The 19,724-nt window shown below is 41.9% G+C and overlaps 1 protein-coding gene across 1 annotated transcript in view; it reads right to left on the bottom strand.

Annotated features, from left to right (window-relative positions):
* fgf11a (fibroblast growth factor 11a) overlaps positions 1 to 19,157 on the bottom strand; it is a 95,813-nt gene extending 76,656 nt beyond the window's left edge. Inside the window, exon 1 of the mRNA XM_034164871.1 lies at positions 18,631 to 19,157. Coding sequence (XP_034020762.1) covers positions 18,631 to 18,823 — 193 coding nt within the window. The 5' untranslated portion in view covers positions 18,824 to 19,157. The remainder of the gene's footprint in view (positions 1 to 18,630) is intronic.
* Positions 19,158 to 19,724: the final 567 nt, after the last annotated feature.

The raw sequence follows: 19,724 nt of genomic DNA, 5'->3' as shown, positions 1-19,724 counted from the left end.
GAACAGAGATTCTTTAGTGGACGGCTCAACTACTGCATATGCAGGATATGCATAAGATCTGGCAACCACATCGATGGCTCCGCACAAACATATAAAGCCGTAACAGTTGTCGTCAAGCCGGTCATTGCAACAGGGAGGCAAACCAGAGCTAATTGCTTCCCTCAGTCCCTCGAGATTTACCACGTACATAAACGATGGCTTCTAGATAGGTGGGGAGGAGAGGGATATACAGACAGAGAAGGGACAGGGAGACAGGTTTTTGATAAGGTGTTCAGCTTTAGTGTGTCTGTAACTCTCTCACTCTCTCTCTTCAGTTAAAATGTAAGGAAAATGATGCAGTCATGGAGAGAATCTGCAGCCATTCATCTAGAGTACTTGTACATGTAATTGCTGCCCCTATGGGAGGATGATTTTATTTTATTTTTGGTCTTTTTGTAATTATTTTGAGGACAAACCCTCTTTAGACTATATGGGGATAAGTAGTGGGAATGTGTGGGGTTGGATTATCTGTATTCATAACACAGCTTACTGTAGATAGAGGTTCCAAAAGATGTTTTCTGTTGTCCATTTCCTGATGGGAATCAAAGCCCACCGTGTGGGTTCACTAGTTTGAACAACTCCCCAAAACAGACAGATATTGACTGCTGAGAATGGCTGCACTATGCACAAGCTAGCTAGCCATCATAGGCTAAATTGAGCATCATCTCTCTGTTTGTTCCCCGACTGCTCCCAGGTCCTTTCTCTGATTTTTGGTAAGAGGAAAGTCAGCCCCAGTATTGTCCTTAAAGGCTTAGTTTTGGCAAAGGTCAAAATTTGGTTTTTCCACACATTTATTGGGGTCGACACGTTTTTCACACCGATTTGAGTAAAAGTACATGTACGGAGGTGGATTCCAGAATCACGCAGCAAAGTCAAATTTGCCAAAGGCCAATTATTAGCGCCAAGGTCACGTAGACCTGTGTGTTGACCAACTCCACCCAGGCTGTTTTTCTGATTTCTGCCAAACTTGGTATGTCAGTGAAGGTTACCTCTGAAACTGCCGTTTAATAAAGGTCATGATGAAGGAATGAGGTAGGTAAAGATCATTGGGGTCAAATGACAACTTTTAGTCCTTCTTGTCTTCATGCTCATGGGTATTATTACCTAGTTATTATAAAGTTGAGTGTTCTGACTTGGTGTGGAAGACTGGACAGCTTGTCAGGTCAGCCATACAGCAGCTGAGTGCTGACAGAATTTATATTCTTAATTGTGGTAGTGGCTCCTGATTTGCTGACCACCTCTGCTGACTATTATTGTGCAGTTGAAGCCAACCAGGTACTTCACAGAGCATTTATTGGCTCTTAGTGTAAGGGATTACAACTCACCCGTTATTTTTTTTTTTAGTTTGACACGGATTCGCACTGTAAAATTTGACACTAGACACTTATTTATTAACACTGAGGCACCCAAAACAGAGATAAAGTTAATGTTGAGATGAAGTCAAAGTTGTAGTCTTACATATGCCAACCTCGAAACCTCTAGCGCCAAAGAACATACCCTGTGAAACCTTTCCAGGCTTTAGAAAACCATGAATATGTTTTAGGTAACAGCCCCCATCACACTCTACATTAAAGTTGCTAAAGCGGCACATTGAGTATTTTCAGTGTTTATTCATTTAGTTGTATTTATGCTCAAACAAGGAGAGACTTTTTTCAGTGCTGCACCCGTGAGGAAACGTGTGTCTTTTTTTTTTTCGGGGACCGATCACAATAGTACAGCAAAGAGCTTGTGTGGCTGTATAAATTCTGACAAACATTGTGTGAGTCCACAAAGTCATTGTCAGCGAACAGCCTCCAAGCTGTACATCATGTTGACATTACAGATTACAGTCGGAGCGCTCGAGCTGCAAAGCAAAGCTGGAGTTGTCTAAGGCTATAAGAATAACCTTTGAGCTGGCTTACCCAGAATGACAATCCCTTCTAGGTGGCATCAACCATGCCACAAACGATGTCAGTTGTATATACATTCCTCTCCACCAAAAAATGGCATTGTGGGCCCAGTGGTGGGTTTTTCTGCAAACAGCATCCCTGACCATTTGTAGCACTGTGTATCTGCTTTAAAATCAATGCCATCACCCAGATGCCTACCTATCCGCACCATCTCAGCACTGCTTATTGTACTTGGCCAAAATTTCCAATGATTATTTTACTGTGATATCATCCAAGTGTGGTTGTTCCACAGCAAGTCCCTTGTACCAATCGGCATTTCGTCTTGCACAAACTGGGATAATTGCAAATCTGAGGTTAGTAGAATGTGTCAGTTTGCCAAAAGAATGGAAAGGGTGAAGTGAGCGTATCGGGATTGGGCCCTAGTGTAGTGAGGTGCAACTCGGCACAGTAGTTCATCTCAGTAAGATGTCAAGTGTGCAGTGTTGTACATTTTTAGTTGTAATTATGGCCACCAGGTGGCTAACTCTCTGACACCTTGAGCTTGAGAAAGACTTTGTGGTTCAGTGTAAAATTCGGTACACAAGGTCACCTCACTAAGACCTAGGACTAGTTTGAAGTTGGATGCATTTCAATTCTAATAGTGGCCACCAGGTGTTCGAGGCTTTGAAAGCTTGTGTACATGAGATCTTGAGAAAGACTTTGTGTATCATGGTGAAACTTGGAACATGGATACAGCTCAATAAGGCTTACGAACGACAAGTTCAAATATGGGTACAACTCATTTTAAATCGTATCCACCAAGAGACTGAGTCCTTAAAACATTGTGGACATGATAACGTTGCAAAGAATTCATGGATTTCTACTGTAGATTATGCCTTGCTAAGATCCTGTAGTGGATCGAGGTTTAGCTCAGTGATGCCGGTTAGAGCAGTGGTGTCCAAACTATTCCAGAAAGGGCCGAGAGGGTGCAGGTTTTCCTTGCAGCCACTGACTCCAGCAGGTGATTTCACTGATGAACTCATCCCACCTGCTCAAAGTGATGTTAATCAGTGAAATCACCTGCTGGAGTCAGTGGCTGCAAGGAAAACCTGCACCCTCTCGGCCCTTTCTGGAATAGTTTGGACACCACTGGGTTAGAGTAAGTATTGCCCTTGTCAATGAACGGGCTTCCACAATAACTGTTGAATATATTGTGCTTAATTTTGTGGCATGGTGCCGTGTGTGTGTGTGTCTGTGTGTGCTGACTAATGCAGAGATACTGTCATTGAGGCTACAAGGGCATCGCTAAAAGCCCTCTTTATGCAAATGTATGTGTCACAGGCAGGACATATCATAATGATAACTTATCTCACCCAGCAGATACGCCCGATATGGAAGATGAGAGACGCACACACACGAAGTGGCACTGCCTCCTCTTTCACTCCTTCACTCCTTAGTGCAATGAAATACATGATCTCTCTCACTCTGTTACACTGAGTGCTCATTAACAAATTTAATAATGGTCTCTTAATTATGTCTCCTTATCTTCTTCCAAAGCACCACCACTGCCCTAAGACTCCATTCTCAACTTAACTACCCACACACCCGTAGCCATCCCCAGGAACCACATATTTACATAAAGCCTTTCTCACCACTCTAAATTTCATACGTCTATACGCTTATACATGAATTTATACGTCTGTCGCGCTGTGCTAGTATTCCTTCCTTCAGTTGTTTGTATTTTCCAGAATAAATTTCCCGGCGACTGCTCCTGTGAGAGCCATATGTTGACTTTGGCCTCTATTCATTCATGCCTTTCGCCCCCTCTTTCACGTCCTTCTTTTATATATACAGGACAAAACCATCTTTAAAGTCACCCAAAGATTTCCTAAAGCGCTTGGTTGAAGCTCAAATGGGACGGTTCCAAATGTCACCATTTTGGCTGTGTCCGACTCCAGCTAACTCCCGGCCAACCCAAAAATGGGTAAAGAGGTGGAACTTGGGCAATATTAGCATGACCTGAGCAGGACTAATGAAGCCGGAACACCCTCCACCTCATGGAGTTACCAAATAAGCTAATGCTAATAGGCTAACCTTGGTTCTTGAGTTTTATTAATGTATATTGTTTGTGGAGTGGTTGGTGGTATTCACCACGGGTGGGTTGGATGTGGGTATTAAAAATTACGACAGGCATGTTGGTTCAATAACTCTATGACTGTGTCCTAATTCAGTGGCTGAAAGCTTCTCGGCTGCAATCGTCAGTCATTTGTGTCAAAAAGTAGCGCGACTAGGCTTGTCTTACTTCAAAGGCTGCTTGTATAGCACGCAATGTTTGTAGTCTTCTTCTCGCAAAAAAATTAAGGATACAACAGTTGTATTGTTCATGGCCAAAACAGTTTAATTCTCCCCCCCCCCTTTTTTTTTTTGCAGGTACAAGAATACATGGTTGCTAAATTAAAAAAGACTGTCAAAAAATAAAAAATACAGGTTATGCCTAAGACACAAGCTTTGCCACGTGCAACCTTCACTTCCCGGTAGCAAAATGCTAGACTGTCTCATTTCAGAAGGGTTTGCTCTAACCCCCCACTGTCACTGACAGCCAGAAGCCCCCTTATGCCTGCTAATTAATGCTAACAGTGCTAATATGCTAATTAACAAAATACTAACATTTTGATTAAAATGGTGAAAGACAAACCTCTTCATTTGTCAGTTCATACAATTAAGGACACAGCAAGCCATAGTATCTCACATAGATGTAATAAAATGCTCATGTAAAAAAACAGTCAAATCCATGGTCCTGCCCATAATTATTCATGAATTCATGGCTTAAAAAGTGCAAACCAGTGAGTTACATAAAATTTTACCCTCCCCCCATGCAGTTGTCACAAATGGGAAAACAAGGTAGGGAGACGAAAAACATTATTTTTTTTATACCAGTCTGTAAACATCTTTATTTCTGCTGTAAATTTGAAGATTTTAATGTGGGGATTGACTGTCTTTTGGTGACCGCCTCAAGTGGCCATTCAAGGAACTACAACATTTGGTACTTCTGTGCTGGCTTCATTTGTCAGCGCTGGAAGCTTCAGCTTGATATTTTCATATATTTGAGTTCTGCTGGTAGTAGCTTTGCATACTCCTCCTCACCTCACTTGCATCCTCCGTTTTTGTTATCAGACCCATCTGTCCTTGCTCCTTTAGATCTTCCTGTTTGCTTCCTCCCACCTACCTCGTCTCGTTATCCTTCTATTTCTTTATCGCACCATCTCCTCCTCACCATTTTAGTGCGACTTTAAGTTTGCCTCGCCTCCTGGCCCCACCACCACTCCTTCCTCTATCTGTCCATCTCTCAGCCTATCTCTTCCAAGATGCATCTGTGTCCTCCTTTAAGTCCTTACATTCTTCTTTTCTCTCTCCTCCCATGCAGAACGGCATTGGTGTGTCCGGACTGGATTGTTCAGCAAATTTTGGGAGACAGGCTTTAACATTAGCAATGCATGCATTGCTTTTATATATTAAATATGAGCCTAGTTCATTTAACTTGTTTTAATATTTCATCACTATGTCATCATTTTGAATCGTTTGGGGGGCATATTAAGTCCCCATTCAGAGCAGTTTGTGATGTCTTCTTACTTTTGACACAGACTCTGGAGCAGTGGCTCAAATTAACATCACTTATTTATAGAATGGGTGAGATGTTCTGGCATTATCCCCAGACACATGCTATGTCTACTGTTTAATTCTGGTTTTAGTTACCCGTTCATTTGTATAATTGTTCTCATATGGACCAAGCGTGAACCTCTGGCCATCGCGGAAGTGCCAAAACCTATAATTCCTTGAATGGCCACTTGAGATAGCTATATTTTATCAGATTCAGCCAGTGGTGGGCACAGCTAACCAAAACGTTAGCTTCGATAACAGATAATCAGCTAACTGAAAAGTTATCGTTTATAAAGCTAAACCGATAAACCACCCAAAAGGAAACTACAGCTAACCGATAACTTTCAAAACTGAGTTTTAACACCACAATCACAAACCCAAACAACGAACCGCACGCACGCACTCATGCACGATGTATCGTAAGTTACAGATAACCGATAACGGATAAATTCCAATATTGTCTCTGGTACATTTGCAACTACTAATAAATTGAATTTGAGTTGTAACGCCACAATGGCTTCTACTAGAATTAAAAGTGACAACAGACCAAAACAATGAGGCCACACTCTTATCTTAGAACATCCTGCCCCTACTGAAAGCTCTTGTTTACTACACAGCTTCCAGCACAGAGGCACTCTGAGAGCAGCCATAAAGCCCAGCTCTCTGCCAATCGCAATGCTCCAGTCAGGTGGAGGTCTTGAAAAATAAAGTCATGCTGACTTATGGTTTTGATTTATAAATAACATTAATACCGATAGAATAACTCCATTAATGTCAATTCTGTCATTTGTACAAAGGTAAAATATAACATATATCTTTTAATGTTGAATAATGCACTAATTCTGAGGTTTTGTAACAAACACAGACAGATCGCAAAGGGTTCTGGGTAAAAGTGCCTCTGCTAAACACTGATTGGTTCAGTCACTCATTATGTAAACCAGGGGTGGGCAATCATGTGCCATAAAGGGCCGAGACACTGCAGGTTTTCCATGCAACCAATCACCTCAGCAGGTGATTTCATTAAAGGTCAGGTGTTTCAGCAGATGATTTCATTGACAACCAGGTGTTTATGTTCAGAGCAGAAGCTCATCAGCAACCCACCTGCTGAGATGACTGGTTACACGGAAAACCTGCAGTGTCTCGGCCCTCGACGCCCACCCCTGATGTAAACCAACACGTCAATGTGATGTGTGTCGTGTGTTGGTGTTTAAATGTGCTTTTGTAAAATATTCCATTTTTTTATTTGTAAAAACAGGCATTTTTATGGAGCCCTGGAAGTGTCATCGCAAAATGTTTTGCATGTGGAGAGAATGTGCGCTCAATTTATTAGTGCCGTGCGCACGTTTTCTGATGTTGTAAAACGTGCACTCAGTACTGTCTACATGAATGTTGGCTTTACACTGTGTGAGTTTTGGCCCTTTTTCAGATTATTTTTCATTTGTGCAAGAATTTTTTGGACCGAGTTTCAGGTTAATCACTCATCCTGCATCGTGTAGTGTACATGGAGTAACAAGCTGCATTTAACATCTGACGACCACCTCCTGATCGCCGATCGTATGGTCGAATGAAAATCAAACCTGTTTGATATTATTGTGGTTGGCCGTCGTGAGGTTATCCTGCTGCTGAAAAGCTACAAGCATCCAACCGCTTGCACTGTGCATGTGCAAACACTGCAGAGCTGTCTTGTAATGTTTTTTTTTCCTTTTGTTTTGTTTTTAAACTTAATTTGTAAAAAAAAAAAAAAAAAAAAAAAAAGCCATTTGCAAAGCCAAAAAGTTGATTTGACAATCATCTGATATAACCGGGGTCAAAATAAATAGAACACTGCCATCTACTGGTGCCCAGACGCTTAGTACTTAGGCCGAATACTGCCATGAACACTACTGGCCAGTAGATGGCAGTAGAGGCCTTGAAAACTTGCCGAAACAAAATTCCAGATAATCCGTGTCTGCTACATTTAAAATGCATGGAATTTAACAAACGCAAATACAATAACAACGTCTATAAACCCAGAGAATATATTCACGAGAGTTTTAGGCACTAGAGTTTAATGCTGTTGTCCATGGAGCCTGAACAGAGTGTCTGAAATGCATTTGTCCTGTCGTGAACGTACTGAGATTACATAATCCTAACCATAATGCACTGCTGGGCACAGCATGTGCTCACAAAACCTTAAAAATTAGCACATTACTTTAAAACTAAAACATATATCTGATATTTTCACTTTATAAAACTTCAGACATGACAGTAATTTTAAATAACTTGTCCAAAATTAGTTTGGTTAAAATTTGAACCATAAGTTAAAAATGCCTCTGGATGACTTAGGTGATATTGCCAGCATATTAGTATGGTATTAAAGGAAATGATTTTTTTTTTTCCTTTGGTGATTAGTTCTCCTTTGTCTGCAGAGGATAGAGATGTTTGCTCTTCTGTTTGCAGAGGGTAAAACTATACATTTGTTACAAAACTTTTAACAGGTAGGAACTGAACTGCTGTTCACCTTTGTTTACTTTATGTTATCGGACAAAAATTAATCGGAAGATAATTGGTCCGATAATGGTTTTTAAAGTTATCTAAAAAGATAATCCAATAATGAAAACATTATCTTTGATAATTATCTGTTATCAGATTATCGGAACTGTGCCCACCACTGTATATACGTACGCTTAATTTCAAACCCATAGTTACCTGACCTGCAAATGTTTTTGAGGTAACTGACTTGTTTAAAGTGCAGCAGACGCTTCCTGAGTATGTCCACTGTAGTATGCGTGCAGCACCTCATGTTCTCTGTGTCCATATGGGAGCATGAGGAGGTCATGCTCTGGCTCGTCTCCAGTGCTGCTGATTGATGGCACTTTAAAGTGAAGGATGCATCATGCACCTCTGTGTGCACACCAGTGGAAAACAGCACACGAGTGGACAAGCTGCTGCAGTCAGCAAGGTGCCCTGTGCACACACCGACACCCACTTTTCAGATGGTCGTATATGTCATTACATAAAATGTGTAATGTAAGGTTTCAATCACCAGCATGCACCATGCCTTGATGCATGTCACAGCTAAACATTGCAAACACAGCAAAAAGGCAGTGTGTTGGACTGCACTGGTGCTTCAGCTTCCTCACAAAGTTGGGAAACATACCCATTTGGCTAAAAGGTCAGTTTACTTTGGTTACCCCTGTTTCCACCACACTATGGAACCACTCTGAGTCCTGACTGACAGCTACCCAAGGAGGCAACCAGTCTATCCCCACCTCACGAAAACAACCTATTGGTCTTTTCCAGTCTCTGGGGTCTACAACACTGAGGTACCTGTATGCTGGATCATGCCCAGAGAAACACCCTACAGTTGGACTTTCAGAATTTTATCCTAGTAGATGCTATTTTTTATGTGGCACAAAAGTGGTATATTACAGTGCAAATGTGATTGCTAGCTTCTAAGCACCCAAGTAGCAATTCTTCTTACTAGGGCTGGGCGATATGACCTAAAGTTCATATTGTGGTATAAATTGAATCACTTCACAGTAATGGTATATATCACGATATAAACTTAAGTGTAAAAATTATAATGGAAGTATTTCTGAATTTGTTTTATATTGCCCCTTAGCAAAGTTAAATTGAGAAAAAAAAAACCCAATATAATTCTGAGAACATTTATTGTGCAGATCTCAAAACTCAAAATTAACTCTGCACTGTTGTGTGGGCTGCCCGGAGAGGAGGTACTGCTGGCCCACCACCAGAGGGCGCCCTGCCTGAAGTGCGGGCTTCAGTCACGAGAGGGCGTTGGAGCAACCGGGAGTGACAGCTGTCACTCATTAACAGCACCAGCTGTCACTCATCATCACCACATCACCATAAAAGCTGGACAGCAACTCCACCTCGCTGCCGAGATATCATCTACCAAACTAGGTAATATTCTCTGCTGTGCCTAAACGTTGACTTATGTGTGATCTGTTTGCAGCCAATGTCCTGTGGTGCCCTGTCAGCTGGGTTGGCGGTCTGTGAGAGTGCCGACGTCTTCGCCTCTCACTCCAACCAGATAAGTGGTAACAGGAGCTGCTGACGTATTCTTATTTCGGAGGTGGAGGTGCTCCCTCCCGGAGGAACTGTTTTCTGTGTCTGAGTATTTATCCACACACCCACCATTAACTGTCTTTGCTTCCTGCCAGCAGTACCAGGTCTGACAGCTGGAGACGGTGGGCACCTGGAGATTCAGGGCTTGTCGGCTCCGGTGTTCTTCAGATCCGTTGGCGGTGGAAGCCGTGTGGGATCCGGCTCTTCTCTGGACGGACGTCTTCTATCCTCGAGCCTGCCCACACGTCACTTTTCGTATAATTGATTATCATTCACAAATTGCATTTGTCTGTATTCCGTTGTGCACATTTTGCAACATTAAATTGTTATATTTTGGCTTATCCATTGTCCGTTCATTTACGCCCCCTGTTGTGAGTCCGTGTCACTACACTTTCCCAACACTGCACTCTATGGTGCAAAATAGTGCAAATGAGTACAAACACCATTTTATAACGGAATGCAAATATAAGTTGTAAATTTTACAAAAGTTATATACAACTATTTACATTAAAATACAGGGAATACTTCAGGCATTTTTTGTACAACTATGTACATGCAATAAGATGCCACACAAATTAAATTTGTGCCACTCAGAAAAACACTTCCCGTCCAAAGCAAGACTTCTCTGACTTGTGTTGGGCTTGTAATTTTGGACATTTGAATGACCTAACACTTTGTCATTCCTGCTTCTGTCCAGCTGGAGGCAGTGTTAGTACTTTTGTCTGCCTTTGGTGGTGTTTTTTCCAGAAAATCCTCAGAGACCACCCCATGTGGGTCCTAACCTGATTGGCTAAGGTCTTGCGTTTCATACAAGCTTTTGCTTCTGCCTGCACCCTTTCAGGCGCATGGTGTGTTGTTGAATTCTTTTCTTTTCTTTCTTTGTAAGTTTCTTGTTGTTTTTGGATCTGTATGTGCTGAATAAATTCATTCATTCATTCGTTTCCACACATGATAAACAGGAAGGCCTGTTTTTTTTTCTCTGCTCCTCTTGCCCCGAGACGGAGCTGAATGAGGACACGAGACTTTTTGCTGCAGCTTTCTGCAAATATGTGCACAAAATATGACCATAGATTTCACGAAAAAACATCGCGGAAATTATTAATCATAATTTTCGTTATAGTAGGCCGATTAACAGAATTTAAAAACTGGCATAGAGCTTGAAGTGCGCACTGTTTTTTACACCAGCTCCTCTTGCTCCGTGGTCTTTATGCTTGCATCAACAAACGTTATCGAGATTGGTCGGTGGAATCCAACTCTCTACCAAATTTATAGAATTTATACCATCTACTGCATATACGCCTACGTCTTCTCATTTGTGTGCCCTTTGGCATGTTTGTCTTAATGAGGTGTGATCAGGGCGGGACTGGTACATTCCTGTCAAGAGGCAGCAGAAAATTATTCCACCATACACCACCAAAAGCCTGATCGAAACTCAAGATAAACATATTGAGGTTAGTATCTAAACAAAACACCATTGCACTATCTGCCTTATTTTGCACTCAGATTATGCACGGTGTAACCGGCAAAGTGAAATGGGACACGCCTCAAATGCACTTGCGCTATGCGCTTTTGACCTTTCACTTCAGCTTGTCAAGACTAGGCCTGATGACTCCTGAGATACTTTACTCATCATGTGCTGTAGTTCATTATTTTTAAGGAACTATCCTGTCACAGACAGAAGAGATGGCCCTTTGTGCCAATCTGCTTGTGCACAGCACCTGTCAGTAAATCCTACACCACCCGTGGGTACCATGCGTTCATCAGATCAAAGTAAATTACCACGTAATCAGATACAGACACATGGGGAAGCACAGGCACACATTGTCCCGTTAGGCTCGTTAATTCATTCGCATCAATCGACTGCGGGACTGACGTGTTTAAGGTGACGCATGTGAGTGAGAAAAGAGGTGCATTACACATGATTTAACGACCGCTCCACCGTGTCACTTCGGTTAGGGACACTGTGGCTCACATGCGGGAGCGATCAACCCTGCACGCACCAATCAGATCAGTGTAGAGTACTGTGTGCCTGTGCGTGCTGCTGTATCTTGTTCTGACGCTACCCCAGAAGGCTTTGATGCAGTTTGTGATTCAATGTGTTTAGGCCATCACCCAAAAGTGACATCTCCATGTGACACACATCCAGCTCAGCTGTGCACACAAACCACATAGCTCATTGACTACATGTAATGCCAGTTTAAGACATCGAGGAACAGCGTGGTTAAATACAAACATATTTATATCTGCTTTTTGGGGGTTTTTTTAGTGCATGTCTCCCAGTTGGAGGTCATGTGTAGAGCAAAGCTTCTTGGTCCAGATTTTGCTGCCCTACTCCCATTTCAGTTCAGTGGTGCAGCGCCTTTGGTGTTCCCTGTACCATGCCCTGCCAAGAATGTGCCAGAACCACTCCAACCTGCTCACTTCACTCCTACTAGGGCCTTGGAGCCTTACAGAATGGTGCATCAGATTCCCCCCCAACACCTGTCTTTTTGCCCCACATTGAAATGTAAAGTTCCAGAAACACACACACAGAAGGACGCATGCTAGAAATCTTGTTTTAGTTTTTTTTTATAATAATGATTGATAGCAATGTGAATCCACGCCACAGCCAAGCAAATTGCGGTTGTCTCCATAAATCATTTGGGTGGGAGGAGCAGCACTGATGGCTCTGATTGATCATCATATAGCTAAATCTGCAAATCCTTTATCCCAGGCACTATTTAAAACAAAACACTGGTGCACTGGTGGAGATAGACAGCGGACAACAGAAAAAAGAAGCCATCATCTGGTGGTGATGCGTCTATTAAATGTATTATAGTGGTTCCTCTGAGTGATAGATGACACCACACTTTACTTATAAGAACTCCAGATAATGTGTAGATAGTCAGGTCTGGAGATTGTCTCAGATGTATACTTATTTACCTGAAATACTCTGTTTGGGTTAGGTTTGACTTGGTAGAATATGCAGGAGGTAGGAAAAAAATACACTGTAAAAATTTCAGTTTATTGAATTTTTCTCAGATATTCAGCATTGGCCCTTTAAGAGTAGAAGTTCCCAAATCTCACTTTTTCTAGTTGGATAATTTCAACATAGGACAGATTCAAACATACTGAAGACAACGTGGCTGACTGGCTGAGCTGTACGACATATCACACAAAAACGATCACAATAGAGAGAGAAAAGCTCATCAAGGGGAGCAGATTGGATGGACTCTAAATGCTGCTGTTGAGTGTTGTGGTTTTATTGTTGTGCATGTTATGAACTTGTTACCAGTGCATTGTTGTCATAGGAACAAAACAATGTGCAGTTCTCTCGTTCTGAATGAAGGGATGAAGTGTTCCCCAGCCCCATGCCTACATTTTTCTTCCAGAAAAGAAGTGCACTCTTACCCTGACTATGAATTTTTTTTAGACTCATTCATTAGTGTTAGCTATTTGACAAGCTAGTTAGCAAGTGATTGGTTTTTAGCAGGCTCGCTGATGTTGATCTGAGAAAAACAAAAAGTTAAATCACACTAGAGTCTCGTTTTTCATTAATGTTTACTTATTTGTCCAATAGAAAGCCATCTCAGGGTTAGTTTTGATCCCCAAAACCAAATGGAGATTCCTTCACTTTTTCAAAAGCTATAACTATGATCATGGGAATATTCACCCAGTTTAGCTGATAAAAATTGTATTAGTTTGTTAGTTTGTTGGTGCTTTTGTCTCCATGTTGTCAGCTGCACAGTCAGTTTCGTGATACACACTGCAATCCTTTCTGGCTACACTGTAGAAGACAAGACACTCGACATGCATAAATATCACACACATAAACTTTTCTGCTGTACTAAACACAACTGCTTTACGATGAAAACAATATACAGGCAGTTATAAGTAAACGAGAAATCACTGAATGGTTATTTTTTGGGGGGGGGGGGTTAAGGTCACAAACTGTTCACACATACTGTAGGCATTAAAAGTTGATTAACTAACATAAAACACTTCATTATGCATCTTAAAATCTGAATATGCTTTTCATAATAAAATATCATAGTATATATAATATAATCGTGACCCTTTCATGTGCACACTTTTGCAAACAAAGATGTAATGAAGTACTTTTACATGCCCAAAGGCTGCAATCAGGTTAATTTGCTATAGTTTGCTTATTTCTGCACATTGACCACACAGTTTCAGAGGACGGCCATGCTTTAAACTCGTGCAAATACATAAAAGCGTCCAAACCTCCACAAAAATTAGAGCTTCCTGAATGACTGACTTGGCCAAAGACACAGAAAGACAGTGTCCTTGAGATTGCAAATGGGTGTTTGCATATAATTGTGAACAAAAATGCAGATCCACACTGGGTAACAATTATTATTTTTTTACAGTTGGGACAAGGCTTTGTTTGGAAGGGCTGATAATTTTAATTACTCCAGGTGTGGTTCAGGTGCAGCCATGTAAAAGTCTCACCTGTTCTCATATACTTTTGGGAAATTTTAAATGTATTTTGACCTTCAGGTCAGGTCTTGGAGCATGTAGTGGTACCTGGCTACATCTGGTACTTTAAGAAAAGACCTCTGTCTTGGATGTCAACCACCCAAACCACCCAGACCACCCAGGTAGAGATGGACTGCAGTTAGTGTGCTTATTTTCAGAGCAGAAGGTTCTTGGTTCAAGGCCACCCCTCCCCGTTGCCCACATACGTAATGTGGAGTTGCGTCAGGAAGGGCATCCGTTGCAAAATTTGTGCCAAATCAACAAGCAAATCCATCTCTGATCCACTGTTGGGACCTCAAGTGAAAAATAGGACAAACTGAAGGAGTTACTTTGATAACTGTAGGTTTTTTTAAACGCGCATTTCATAACTAAGCCTGACTGTCAGTAACAACACCAGAAACCATCTCAATTTGCGGCACAAAGTGGGACATCTGGTCACCTAGACTGGACCCATTCATTTATATATTTGTTTATCTATTTGCTCTGTGTATTTTCAATGGTACTCAGCTTTGGAAAAGTACATTGAAGTGCTTCAAAAAATGTTTTTTCAAATGTGCTGTACCTCCTCAGTAAATTATTTCTTGAAGGGTTGTTTTAGGAGCCCATAAAGTGGGCACTTTTTCTTATTCTTGAGGGAAAACAATGAAACTTGTGATGCACCATGACATTTTAAGGTTCACTTACCAAAGTCAGACACAGGACTGTATTTGGGAATGTTTTAAAGTTCAGCAGACATATCTTTTATGTAGTAAAGGTCCTTCAGTTCAATCAAGCTCCTGACTGAAACCCAACTAATACAGAGATGAGTGGGATCCAACAGTACGACAAAAACTCAAGGCCATATTAACTGAAGACACGCCAGGTTATATTACCATGGTACCAGTGTGATGTTACACCACTGACCCACAAATGTGCCTGTTTACGTGTTTCAGGCCAGATCTGCAGGACACTTGGTGCAGTATTACAACCTGAGGGTGTTAAATCACATTTGGAATTACATCTGTTTCCCTGCTTGACTGGAAACTGAACTTTGTGCAAACAGTTACAGAACTGAATGTAACTGTGCACATTATATTAGATATCTTTTAGAAATAAACCAGGTACCAACACAGTAACATTTGTTATTGGCTGTGTGCATGTGACCAAATGTGTACATGAGAATCTGCTTGATAAGTCAATAATTGCCCGAAAACAAAAATAATAATAATAATAGAACAGAAGTTAATCAGACTCAAAAGAAGTCAATGCAACCAATGAAATAAAGAGAACACAATGAAAACAACAACAAAAATGCAGAGAATGGAAGCATGTGTGAGCTAAACATGCCAAAATAAGCCAAATGCTGCCAGCGGAAAACAATGGAATACATTTGGAAGCAAAAAGACAGCAAATTGGAAATAGGTTTCCCTAAAGTGGTGCCAGAAGGATGACAATGAGGAGGCGGAGGGTGAAGATGGGGAATATTTTACATGGTTATTCCTGGATGGGGTCAACTGTGGCTTTTGAGAAGAGGTTCAAAGAGGGAGCGTGCGCGCGCGTGCACACACACACACACACACACACAAAATGGAAACACACACTTATAGAAGAGTGAGCTCACTGTCATGGCCTGGGGTCAGAAATGTCCTCCATCATCACATACACACTCTTTGAGAGAATGATGAAGATGTGCACTGCCACACCAACACCGTTTAACATGGGTTGCTGTGAATCGCTGCCTGTGCACATCTCACGTTCACTTCTTCATTTCTCACTTTTTCACTGGCTCGAACAAGAGCAGAAATCAGTTTAAAAAGAGAGCATGAAACTGTAAGCCTGGTCAAGCAACTTCCATACCACATCTAGGTGATCACCAAATTTAACACGTATCACACTTGGTTGTACCGTGGGATGATTCATTCATGGTCTTTCCCCAAAACGCTTGTACTGCTGCAACCTGCCCAACACTCTAATTACAACATATGGAGCAGACGCTTTGGTGACAGGTGCTCCTTCTCACGTTAAGGTTCTCCACCTAATTGTCATCGTGAAGTTGGCAAACCGAGGTGATAAATATGACGGAACACATCTGGAAGCGCACTTGCACAGAGTGGAAAAGGAAAGTGCAGTACAGTACACAGGTGTGGAGAACGTTACGGGCTAATTCACACTGTAGACGCTCTACTTTATTGGAATGCAGCACAGTGTTTAGATTAAATAAAAGGTATCTTAGTAGGGTGAGGAGTTGAGCTTCTAATATGTAGACTTGAGTTTGATTCCTGGTTGCTCTATCTGTCTCTGTCCTTGGGGGAAGACACTTCATCTGCCCTGTCCAAGACCTTGGAGAAGTAGCCTGCAATGCACTGGTGTCCAGTCCAGGGGGAGTTGTAAACTTGTATATGCTTCATGCTGCAGAATTCCAGGATAATCACCTGCACCAACACGCCTCTGGGCTTATATAGGGCTTACAACATTCATAACAAAAACCTTTAACGTACATTAAAGAAATCGATTAATTTGCTCATTGGCCAATATTTCTGAAGCAAATTGGCCGCCATATTACCACTCCAATGTCTCGCTCTTGAACGCTCTTTTCTATTGATCTTTAATGAAGCGCACGCAACTTTATTCTTTGTAATTTTGTTAAAAAATACCTTCATGTGCAGCTATAAACTGCGCAAATTGCCATCTCAAAGGCTGTGGACAAACATTTCACCTGTGAGCATGACTGAAATGGGAAGTGTTGTCCATTCGGCTGCTCTCGTTTTGACCGGGGTTGCCACAGCGGATACAGAAGTAAGTAAGTAAGTAATGAACAATAATTTGAATATATATAAGAGCTTGCTGATGATTCCACATGTATAAACTTTGATTAAAAAAATTATAATTTTTAGAATTGAGTATTTGTCCCAGTGAGATATGAGTGATAAAAGTAATAAAAGAAAGAAAATAAATCAAATAGCTAATCATGGCAGGTATAGATTAGGAGGGATCAATCTTACATTATCCAAAGATCAAAAATAAGTTAATGAGACAATCATCTCAGTTATTACTTGAAACTGTTGACGTTCTTATAAGCGGTTTGTGTGGTCTACATAAGTTCCAAGTGGCAAGATGGCCGCCAGTTTGCTTCAGCGGATTGTACGGAGTGTGTGGGCCAATGAGCGATCCAGTAATACATACAGATCAGTGGTTGTACCCTATAGGTCAGATCGTAGTTAGGTTTGGACACATGCGCTGGTGCCACCACACATTCACCATACTACGGTCCTGGATGGCAACTTCTCTGGCAGAGATTCAGTCCATGTGAATGTTCTCACTCCCCACTTCTGGGTTATGTTTTCATTCATTTATTTATTTTTCATCAAAATACAGAAATTAATTTTGAGAAAGAGTCTATGTTGTATAGAGCCAACCGTTTTGACCACAAAATGTTTTGTTTTAGTTGGTTATCTTCTTGAAGTACTGCACATTTTTATTAATCTTTGTAAATGCTACTGTTGCAAAGCAAAAGGTAAATACGAAAGTTGCTGTTTGGACAAGCTGAAAGAATTTTGAATAAATACCACGGGGCCTAAGATCAAGTTTGAATTAATCATGTTTTGCTTTTGATAGGCTCTGCTTGATGAACATGACCAACCTCATCACAAATTGACACATTTACATGTTATTTGATTATATCTTGCAAACCTTAATACCGATGGGCTCTTAACATTTGATTGTTTTGTCACCTTTAGTTTTCCATGAGCAGTTTGTGCACCCCCCACCATTGTGATTTTATCTCCTCTCCATTCCTTCCCCGTTTTGTGGTAATTCCTTTTGGCTTCAACTGTTTTGTTTTTATTTTTTTTCCCCCCCATATGGGTCACCATAGTGGATTTGTCACAAGTTTGATGCCGGCTGTCCTTCCTGACACATGTAATGCATGGTGTTGAACCCAGAACCTTCTGTTCAGGAGGCTCCCTGTTGTACGGTGTCTACAATTGGCAGATATTAATACTAAAAAAGAACTGTGCTCACAGGTTATATGATCTCATAATGTCTAAAGCAATACATGGACAGATTTAGTTCATTTATCTTCAGTGAATAACAATTGTGTGATTTCATGAACTGGCAGAAACTACAAATTAAAGCTGTACTTGAAGATAAACAGCATTTGCAGTGAGTATTTAAACAAACTTGTAACTGTTTTCATAACCCAGTCTAGGTCAGGACTCCGTCCTGCATCGATCTCGATGTGTTGCACAATTTCCTGTGTCCGTTCCTTCTGTTGGACCTTAACTACATGACATGATGTGATTGGCTGCTGGGAATGAACAGGGATGATTTCCGGATTGTGATTAAGTCCTGTACAGGAAATTACAGGCAAAGGATGTACGGGGTTAAAGCTTTTCATCTGAGGATTAATCAGTACTCTGCTATGTTAACCTCCAAAATCCTGTTATCAAGTACAAGCAGAACACAGAGCTCAGAAGAAAAAGGAAAGGAAAGAAACGAGGGAGACACTGGAAGGGAAGTGGTAAACTGTGGAACTCACCTGGCCTTTTGTCTATTTTTCTCCCTCGACTGCCACATAGTCGAACCTTTGATATTAATATGAGGATTTGCTTCTGGCAGAGCGACTTGTTGCTTTTTGGACAGGGCTTGCGCTTGCTGGCAATCTGCCGGTTTGCCTGGGGGTCCTTGACCTCCCTGCGTTGGCGAATGAGGGAGCTGGCAAGGGCAGCCATCTTCCTGGTGCTGGCCCTCCTGCCACCTCACCAGCCACGGATGGCTCGGTGGTGCCCGGGTACCAGGGGGTCCCGTGGGTCACCCCTCGCCCGCTAACTGGGGCGATGGCGCACCACTGAGGGAGGGGTGTAGAGCAGATGAATGACTTTCTGAGGATGCAACAAGGAGAAAGTTGGGAAAAGTGAGCAAGAAAGGGAAGCAGGGGGTAGGTGATGATATGAGGGGTGGCTCTTTCTTAAAGATCCACTTCAAACTGACAGCTGAGTCCTGTTGATGTTTTGATTGATGGGTTCTAGCTTGTTCCAGCTGTAGGTTCAGGCGATGCCTGCATATGTAACCGTTCCTCGATTAGGACATGCCATGTTGTTATCCTCCCCCCAAAAAAGTGCGTTGATCTCACCGGGAGCCTCTGTCCCACTCTGAGTGTTCCTCTTTGGACCAACAATCCAGCGTTGCCACCCTCTTGGCACTCCAGGGAACTTTGACTCAGCCTCGTCCGAACGCCTTGAGTGACTGAGACGTTCACCGCATGATGACACCAGACCCAAACAAAATCCACATTCAGTCCGTTTACCCACTCTGCCTGGCAGATGAGATTTAATTCAGACAGGCGAGAAATACCCAATTTATAACTCTCCAAAATGACACGAGCGACTGTCCAGGTACAACGCAGGTCCTTCCTGTCTGTCTTTCAACTGTAAAATTCCCCCATCCGAAGCAACGAGGGTGCACGAGAAGTAGGCGAAGTGAAGACTGTCCGACCTGAGGTATCAACTGGATTGAGGATGCAGGAGCGCAGAAAGAGAGCAGCTTGTTTCCTTGCTATCTTTCAACCTCCCCTGGCATCACCCTTGATGTCACCCACACCCTGAGCGCAGATCGCAGAAAGAGAGGAGGGAA

This window comes from Thalassophryne amazonica, chromosome 23, assembly GCF_902500255.1.
Source record: "Thalassophryne amazonica chromosome 23, fThaAma1.1, whole genome shotgun sequence".
Taxonomy (NCBI): domain Eukaryota; kingdom Metazoa; phylum Chordata; class Actinopteri; order Batrachoidiformes; family Batrachoididae; genus Thalassophryne; species Thalassophryne amazonica.
This window is presented reverse-complemented; position numbering and strand designations above follow the sequence as displayed.